The sequence below is a fragment of the Brachyhypopomus gauderio genome, chromosome 15, assembly GCF_052324685.1.
Source record: "Brachyhypopomus gauderio isolate BG-103 chromosome 15, BGAUD_0.2, whole genome shotgun sequence".
Lineage (NCBI taxonomy): Eukaryota > Metazoa > Chordata > Actinopteri > Gymnotiformes > Hypopomidae > Brachyhypopomus > Brachyhypopomus gauderio.
Window position 1 is genome coordinate 22,856,884 of NC_135225.1, and position 9,846 is coordinate 22,866,729.

Below are 9,846 nucleotides of genomic sequence, written 5' to 3' on the forward strand. Positions count from 1 at the left end.
ATCACATGTCTGCTCTCAAACGAGGTCCCCTATGCCTACCAATCACATGTCTGCCCTCAAAGGAGGGTATTCCCATATGCCTACCAATCACATGTCCGCCCTCATAGTGTGAAGCAACAACCAAAACACCAGATGTTAGCTTATTTCAGATTCAGAACAGTGCCAAATGAGAAATGAGTTGCTATTTTACAGTAAAGTTGATGCAGTTTTACAGATTTAAGAAAAACTGTAAAAGTTCCTGTAACAGAAGTCCATGAAGCCCCACTGAGTTTTCGTTTATTGTATATTGGTCTCTGTCTGAAAGTTGTGAATGACACAGTGTTAGCTACTTACATGAGGCCACTAAAATGAACCACGCATGCTCATTGTGCTTGTCTGCATGCCAAGCGGTTTGCTGTTTGTCGAATAGGGCGAGGCGAGCTGTTGGTACGTGACTAAACATCTTGCTTCCTCTTTCCAATGTCACGAGGACTTGCACAAACACATCCTGCCTTGTGTCTGCAGATTTCATTTGCATTGCCTCACCACAGTAGAACTAAAGCTACATTCACTTGGAACTAGTCCAAGTCATAAAGGGAAGTATCGTAGACATCAACCCATAATTTCTGTGCCTGCAACTGTGTCAGTGCACAATGTAACAAGTGAAAGGTAGTTGAGGATGTTAGCGCACTACAACGCTTGGACATTTTAACTTTATTGGCCCATATTTCAATGCACAGTTCATCTTACACTTCAGGTTAAAGTGAAAAGGGAGTCCACTCATGCTCTGAAATATTACCCTTGCTCTTAATATTAACCTAGCTCAGGGAAAAATCAATATCTGGTCTTGTTATAAGCTAGTGTTCTAAAATTATTATATTATCAGTTATTGAGATGATGTCATAGTAGGCTATAAGATGATAAAATATTTTGGTAGTATATTGCTGTATTTTTAAAAATGTACAATTTTCGGATCTTTTCGTTGGCCACTTGAGTACTTACAATAGTAGAAGTAATTTTAAAAATAAATGATAAATGAGCTAAAATCTTAAAAATCAATTGAAAAGACGGTTACATAGTAGCTGCAAACATGTGGACTGGCAAAATACAATTCGTGCACCCCAGATAGAGCATGCGTGGTGGAGCGGGAAAAAAACGGATTGCACGGCGTTTATGCGTTAACCATGCATTGTCTCAGATGGTTATCTCCTCAGGTTAAATGCAACTTGATTTTATTTTTTTTTAAGTTCTCAGCTTATATATGATGAAATCTCACGGCGGTGAGGTATGTATCTGTCAACTAAACAAGCACCAAAGTGGTGCTCACCATTTCACGACGAAACAGTCCTCAAATGTTCTGAAAGCAGATGAAGTGCGCAAATTATTAATTAAAATAATAATTAATAATTAATTATTAAAACTTTTTGATATAGTCCTTCAATACTGTGGTGTTTTGGTCTGGTCTGGTGTTATATAGGCATGTATCTCTGGCCGCGATTCAAATGATTAAATAAAGGGTCGTATCTTCTTCACAGAGCATGCGCCGGACAGGGGAAGAATCAAGCGCATAGAATAGATCTGGAACCGTCGATGACGTCACTGCTCTACATCGAGCACGCAGAGTAATAGTGAGTGAGGCAGATAGAGGTGCGTCGTAGTAAAGTACACGCCACTATGAAGATCTCTGCGTAACGTAATCGTTGTTGTCGTTGTCTACTCAGGGAGACACTGAGAAGAGAAACTTACAGTAGGCATTTTTTACTGTTCGGAGTGAAACACAAGGATATTTCAAAAAGGATTTTCGATCTTTTTTCTTTTCAACAAAAGAAATGTCGTCTGCGGCAGTTGCTGCTTCAAGAAGGCAGTCATGTTATTTATGCGACTTGCCCCGCATGCCGTGGGCTATGATTTGGGATTTTACCGAGCCTGTCTGCAGAGGATGTGTTAACTATGAGGGTGCGGATAGGATCGAGTTTGTTATTGAAACTGCAAGACAGCTAAAAAGAGCTCACGGATTCCAGGAGGGTAGATCGCCAGGTCCAGGGAAGCAGCTGTCGGGGAAGGAGATTCAGACGGGAGACACGGGCTCACGACCACCTCAGCCACTGGACCGTTACCCTCTTTCCTCTGACCGACCACTCAGACTGGGAACAGAATACCAATCGGGAAGGCAGGCAAATGGCAATACTTTTCCAAACGGATTTTCTAAACCAGATGAACCACCGGAGCTAAACCGCCAGAGTCCTCGAAGGACTAGCACTGTCCCCCCAAATTTAGTGCCTTTAGTAAATGGCAGCATGCCTCCTGTTCATTCTATTAACGGCAGATCAGGACCAATTGGGCTACCGTCTGCTGTCACGACAGCTAGCCCCAGCGATCTTGGCGGTAAGCGACCGGCTTCCGTCTCAAGTACGGAGCACGAAAGGGAGATGAAAGACAAGCACAGACCGGACAGCCTGACGCCGGAGGTCACCGATAACCATAAATCTAGGACTGATGAATGGTTAAACAAGAATAAAACAGTTAGAGAGCTAATGGCTCACCCTTACGACAGCAGATTTAAAAAGGATCATACTATGCAACAACGAATGATGTATGACAGCGGCCCTGTTCCCAAATCAGGTACTGGAAAAAACGTAATTTAGATTATGATGCGATATTTTAACAATTATGGTTAACGATCATAACCTTTGTTATGACTCGGTTAAAAATCATTGTAAGCGCTGGGCTCGTTTGAGGGAGTTGAGTCAGCTGCTGTGTATTACGAGTGTCAACGATAATTTCCGCTGATCAAAGCGAATCATGTTTTTATGCATGTGACGCATTTCAGTTTGTCTCACTGTTGCAGAATTTGGTGGTGCAGTGTGTCTGTGACTTAAATACCGCAGCATGTTAACTTAAAATGGTAAATTTTCCACACAGTTAAGCAGAAAATACAAGATTATTATTATTATTTTTATTGTTTTGTTATTTATCATCACATAGCGAGGCCAATAGCATACTTGAAATGCACAGATTAACCCTCCCTCCCTTCTTCTTTAGAGAGGGGAAAACATCCTAGGAGTCTAAAAAGAAAAGCCTCCCCAGAGCCAGAGGGAGAGGGCATCGCAGGAAAGATCAATGGAGACCAGTGGCTACTGCCATCAGGAGACAGCTTGAAAATGCCCCCTGTGCCACCAGCGACTTTTGCCCCTTCAACAGTATCTCCACTTTCTCGCACTACTCCACCTGAGGCAGCTCAGAATGGTCAGTCTCCAATGGCTGCACTCATCCTCGCAGCTGATAATGCAGGGGGAAACAGTTCACCCAAGGATGCAAATCAGGTGCACTCCACAACACGGAGGAACAGCAGCAGTCCGCTTTCACCTTCCTCCACCAATCAGAGAAGACTGGCACAGAGGGATGGTTCGGGCACTGGAACTCCTCACACGACAGGCATAGACCCTGTACATCCCCAAAGCATTCCAGACTCTTCCGTTCCTAGCAGCATTCCTTTATGTTGTACGCTGTGTCATGAGCGTCTGGAGGATACCCATTTTGTTCAGTGTCCCTCGGTTCCATCTCACAAATTTTGCTTTCCGTGTTCCAGGGAGAGCATCAAACAGCAAGGTGCTACAGGCGAGGTGTACTGTCCAAGTGGGGAGAAATGTCCGTTGGTTGGATCAAATGTACCGTGGGCATTTATGCAAGGAGAAATAGCGACCATACTTGCAGGAGACGTGAAAGTGAAAAAGGAGAGAGACCCATAATTTCAGCATGACATGTTATCTTGCAAAAATGTTGAAAATATTAATCTCTATAAATATATAAGTATCACAAACATACCAAACAAACAGATACTAACGGACATGTACGTATTGGACACAAGGATCATGCATACTTTGTAAATATTGCTGTATAATTTTTTAATACATTGTGTTTCTATATTTTTGAAGACAAAGGTATGTACTCATTAAACATATTACTTTCATGTTTGTCAATGTTTAACAATTTCTTGATGTACTTTTAGGTATGGTGGCAGTTCTTGTTAAACGTTGAATGTGACTAATGAAACTCTATGAGCACTTGGCAAACCTGAAAATGCTTTTAGCTGTACTTGTATGCACTTGTTTAAAATTGCCAAATACATTTTTTGATCTTGTATTAATTTAGTGTGTCTGCTGTTTGCTAGATTTAAAAAAGCTCTTTTATATTTACATAAGACAAACAAGAAGACGTTTCTTAGTCTTATTTGAATGGGACATGCTGGACATGCCTGTTCTGAGAGCGTGCATTGTAGACTGCAATGCAGAAGTTGGGTAAACAAATCAGTTTTAAACAGTTTATTCATTAATTTCAGCTACTGATTTTGACAGAATTGGGTAGTATAAGCTTGTCTATAGATGTAGCTCAAAATATGATGTGTGGTGCTGTAAAAAGTAACATTAAAATGTTCTGCGTGTTCTTGGGCATTGTTGACAATTTGGTTCCGTTTCTGCAGTTTTTTTATTCCTTATTACAGAAGCTTGATTATCTGTTGTCAATAATCATGGCATGAGATACATTCTAAAATACATGCTTGAAGTATTCATACATTCATTCCGTAGAACAGTATTTGCATATTTATTATAATGGGACATGTGTGTCCTCTCCAGCAAACTCACATCTGCAAAGCTCTGAAAGAATGTGGTTACCCTATTCTGTCGGCTGAAACACAATATGTAGTCACATGATTTACCATGGAATTCCTGAGTCATTGTCCCTTTTGTGCCCTTCTTCTGTAACACAGTGTTAAGGGACACTGTTCTGGCCTGCTTGTTTTGTTGCTCCCTGTGATTCAGTGTAATGCAAATCTAAACTTGGTTTTTGTGTTTGATTATGTGTTTCATTTAATTCCATATTATATATGAACATATATGAATTATGTATGACAGTAGCACACTCACCAAAATAACAAAACAAATCCACCCAATATGCAAATAGTAATCCAAATCGAAACAACCTTACTGATTGTATCATATTAATGTGCCATGTGCAATATAATTTTGAATTACTAAGCACATATTATGGTGAAGGAACACTTATTATTAGTGTGTAGATGAAAAATCTCATTTCAGTTAATGTTTGAAAAAGGTAACATCAACTTGGACTGACTTTATGACCAAACTAAGTGAGGTACATTTCTAAAGGCTGGAATTCTCTGCAGTGTCAGTGTGCTGTCCCATACTCAGTTTCCAAAGCTAGCAAACCTGGGCGGATGAAAAGCATCCTCCATCTTTGAAAAGCTGTCCACATAATGAGGTTTAACATCAAATGTCTTTTTCGTTCTTTTTAGTGCCTTCAGATTGTTCAGTAAATGATGATACTTGTTGCCTCTGTGTCAGCATCTGAGTTGTAAATAACATCCTCTTTTAATGGCATAGTATTTCCTCATTCTTCATGTTCTTTCTGTAATATTTTGAAAAATAAGTTTAGTACTACATGTAATATCAAGGACATACTATATCCACATATTCCTTAATTCACTTACAAGGGGAGACGATAGAAAATACTTTGGGTTGTGGCAGAAACAATCACTAAATTATTTTACCTTCTGAAATTTTATAAGAACATGCTGTTGCCACAATTAATTACTTTTATAACATCCGTGATGTAAGATTTTTGCTTCCTTTGACATGTTCTTATACTGAGCCAAATACAGTAGTCATGCATGTGTCTTGGGAATTCTGGCTCAGGCGTAACAGCAGGCTGTACCATTGCCTAGTTACATTGTTCTGTAAGAAACAGAAGGTATGTGAATAGGCTGTGAGGCTCCACAGAGTGGGAACATCCATCCATCCACTTTTGCTTTGCCTTGCACAAATCTTCAGTAGGTTACAGCTCTGTGCTCCTGCTGCTTAATTATTGACAAGCAGCAGTGTTTTGAATAGTCTGGCGGAAAGAGCCCTGATATGTTTGTTGATAAACCCAACAAAACATTTGGACTCTGATACTCTGTCCTTATCTGATATGAAGCTATTCATGAATCAGTGGAATATGGCTGTTATCCTAAACAGCTAAGATTAAACTTTGCCATTCAAGCTGCATTTTAAAACAGTCACCAATCTGTTTGGTGTCTTGGCTTGAATTAAGAGCAAGCATTTGGCATCAGTAAGCATTTGGAAGGATCATTAAAGCTAAGTTACTATACTCATAAAAGGTATTAACAGTACTGTATTCATTCAGTCTCTATAAAAAATTCAAATACTGCCAATTTTACTGTGTACATAAGAGACAGTATCAAAGAACATATGAAATAATAACATTATGTGATTGCTAATGTCTGTTAACTTCAATGCATTGCAAGAAAGAGTTTTGCACTGAGAAAAAGTTAGATTTCCCTAACGCAATTCTTTTTTTACCAAGTATTAATTACATCAAAGTATCCACTGTCTTATCAACATATTTGTTTTGTTTCCTGTTTGTGAAATCCTTTCATTAACTGATTCAGTATTTTCAGTTTTGAGCAATCATCACAGGTTTTTTTAGTTACACATACAAAAGATGTAGCAATAAAAGACAGTGTGATATGAGATGTGTTAAAAATGACATCTTTGACTGATTTCTGTCTCCTTGCTAAACATGCGAGCAGATGTATGCTCCATATTATTTTCATTGTATATGCTACCACTGGGCACTATCATTCATAGGCATGGTATTAGCTTCCATTGCTATGCAGATGATACTCAGTTGTGATTATATCACTACTACTCTCAAGATTGAGAACTGCGTCCAGGACATTGAAAACTGTATGGCGTCTAATTTTCTTCAACTAAATTCTGATAAGACTGAGGTGCTGGTTCTTGGGCTTAAAGCTGCTAGAAGCAATTGGGCTGATATTCCCCTTACCCTAGATGGTTTTTCAGTAACACCTAAATCTACCCCAAAAAAGCTTAGGTGTCACTACTGATTCGGATCACACATATATGCAATGTCACTAAGGCTGCCTTTTTCCATTTATGTAATATCACCAAGCTGAGACACTTACTTTCATTAGCTGATGCAGAGAAGCTGGTCCATGCCTTTGTCTTGTCAAGATTGGACTACTTTAATGGCCTTCTAATTGGATGCTCTAAACAGTTCATAAAGAAGCTACAACTTGTACAAAATGCTGCAGCTAGAGTCCTAACTAAGGCTAGAAAAATAGATTATAGTAGTCCCACTCTTGCTGCATTACTCTGGCTTCCGATTAAATATCAAATTGAATTTAAAATTCTTCTGTTAATTTATAAGGCATTAAATGGTCTTGCCCCACAATATCTGAGTGAACTCATTGCTTACTACAACCCATCTCGCCCTTTGCGCTCCCAAAATGCTGGATTTCTGCTAGTTCCAAAAATTTGTAAGACTACAGCCGGAGGCAGAGCTTTCTCCTTTGTGGCAATGATTTGATTGGAAAGTAATGTCTCAGTGAGCCCTCATGACTGGTCACCTCCGAACCCCTCCCTTTAGTTATGCTGCTATAGATTAGTCTGCCGGAGCCACATGCTAATCACTGGCACATGAGCTATGTACGTTTAAATCAATGGTGGTTTCAATTGATGTCCATACACTCAGTCTGTATTGTCTATCTTTTTGCATGCTTCTACCTAAGACGATTGCATGCAAGCACCTACAAGCACCTGGGAGATGGTCTGGCTTGCCGGTGGATGTACTGATGCCGGGGTTGGATGTGCCATTGCCGCAGCAGGACGTGCTGATGCTAGCTCGTAGCTTGGGCGGCCCGTTAACACACAAATACACAATTCACACACAATTCACACAATCAGACTAGGTAAAAGGTAGAATTGAAAGTTCTGGGTTTTGATATCGTCACTGTAAATGTCTGTTGATGAATGCCAGGCTTTCATTCCGTGTCGGAGCAGTGATGCTGGTATTGTAGGCTCCGACTGCAGTGTTACTCCCCAGGTGAACCCCGGCATCAGCACATCCACCAGCAGCCAAACCATCCCCCAGGTGCCTGCAGGTGCCTGTATCCAATCGTCTTGGGTAGAGCCATGCAAGAAGATAGACAATACAGACTGAGTGGACATGAATTTAAACCACCATTGATTTAAATGTACATAGCTCACGTGCCAGTGATGAGCATGTAGCTCCGGCAGACTAATCTATAGCAGCATAACTAAAGGGAGGGGTTCAGAGGTGACCACAGGCATGAGGGCTCACTGAGACATTGCTTTCCAGTCAAGTCATAGTCACAAATAGAGTGATGCCAAGACACAGCTGGATGACAGCATCAACATCTCAGATCACCAGAAATCTCAACGTCTGGGGGCCCCCAAGCCCCTACACCTTACAAGGGGAATTTTAGCTGAAGGCTTGACTAAACAGGTGAGTCTTAAGTCTAGATTTAAAGATTGGAACTGTGTCAGAATCTCGGATTTGAGCTGGAAGGCTATTCCATAATTGAGGGGCTTTAAAAGAGAAAGCTCTGCCTCCGGCTGTAGTTTTACTAATTTTTTGGAACTAGGAGAAATCCAGCATTTTGGGAGCGCAAATGGCGAGATGGGTTGTAGTAATCAATGAGTTCACTCAGATATTATGGGGCAAGACCATTTAACGCCTTATAGGTTAACAGGAGAACTTTAAATTCAATGCGATATTTAATCGGCAGCCAGTGTAGTGCGGTGAGAGTGGGACTAATATGATCGAATTTCCTAGCCTTGGTTAGGACTCTAGCTGCGGCATTTTGTACAAGTTGTAGCTTCTTTATGGACTGTTTAGAGCATCCAATTAGAAGACTATTACAGTAGTCCAATCTCGACGAGACAAAAGCATGAACTAGCTTCTCTGCATCAGCTAACGAAAGTAAGTGTCTCAGCTTGGCGATATTACGTAAATGGAAAAAGCCAGCCTTAGAGACATTGCATACATGTCCGTCAAATGAAAGATCAGAATCAATAGTGACACCTAAACTTTTTGCAATAGATTTTGGTGTTACTGAAAAACCATCTAGGGTAAGGGGAATATCAGCCCAATTGCTTCTAACAGCTTTAGGCCCAAGAATCAGTACCTCAGTCTTGTCAGAATTTAGTTTAAGAAAATTAGACGCCATCCAGTTTTTAATATCCTGGACGCAGTTCTCAATCTTGAGAGTTGTGGTGGTATCATCTGGATTAGAAGATATATACAACTGAGTATCATCTGCGTAGCAATGGAAGCTAATACCATGCCTACGAATGATAGTGCCCAGTGGTAGCATATATAATGAGAATAATATGGGGCCCAGTACAGATCCTTGTGGGACACCATACTTTACTTTAGAATGCTCAGAGCATTCGTTATTTACTAGCACAAATTGGTAACGATCTGTCAGGTAGGACCTGAACCAGGAGAGTGCTTGACCTCTTATGCCAATGAGTGTCTCCAGTCTATTAAGTAGAATATTATGATCAATGGTGTCAAAAGCAGCACTGAGGTCTAGCAGTATGAGAAACGAAATGTGTCCTTTATCAGAGGATATAATAATAATTTGTAGCTGTTTCACAGATTTGTTACATCGTTCAGTATAAACAAAATATATACTTGGCAACAGAGTGTTTTCCTATGATGACCACAAGACATAAACTCTTGGAGCATTTACACAGAGTCATATCTGTAAAACTGTAAGTGAACTCAGTATTATATATACATCAATACATGGACCTGATCTTTGTTGGTGGATTTCACAACAGAAAGAAGCAGTGCACAGCAAGCATGAGTATGCTCTGGCTGCAATTACCCACAAATGTTTTTCTCCTGGCTGAAAACACAGGGGTCATTTTGCTTGAAGAAGTTTTTTTACATTACATATTTTCCCCAAAAGTGACACACAATTGTATATTCCTCATAAATCCTCTGGTTGAGAAC

The 9,846-nt window shown here is 40.2% G+C and overlaps 1 protein-coding gene across 1 annotated transcript; it reads left to right on the top strand.

Moving 5' to 3' along the window:
* The first annotated feature begins 1,573 nt into the window (after nt 1-1,573).
* Nucleotides 1,574-6,530, top strand: irf2bp2a (interferon regulatory factor 2 binding protein 2a). Its single transcript, XM_076974084.1, has 2 exons — nt 1,574-2,601; nt 3,022-6,530. The coding sequence occupies exons 1-2, from the start codon at nt 1,809-1,811 to the stop codon at nt 3,726-3,728; spliced, it is 1,500 nt and encodes a 499-aa protein (XP_076830199.1). The 5' UTR covers nt 1,574-1,808; the 3' UTR covers nt 3,729-6,530.
* The last annotated feature ends 3,316 nt before the right edge of the window (nt 6,531-9,846 follow it).

Coding starts and splice junctions, on each gene's coding strand:
- irf2bp2a (XM_076974084.1), top strand. CDS start 1,809: ATGTCGTCTGCGGCAGTTGCTGCTTCAAGAAGGCAGTCATGTTATTTA. Junction 2,602..3,021: donor CGGCCCTGTTCCCAAATCAG/GTACTGGAAAAA, acceptor CTTCTTCTTTAG/AGAGGGGAAAACATCCTAGG.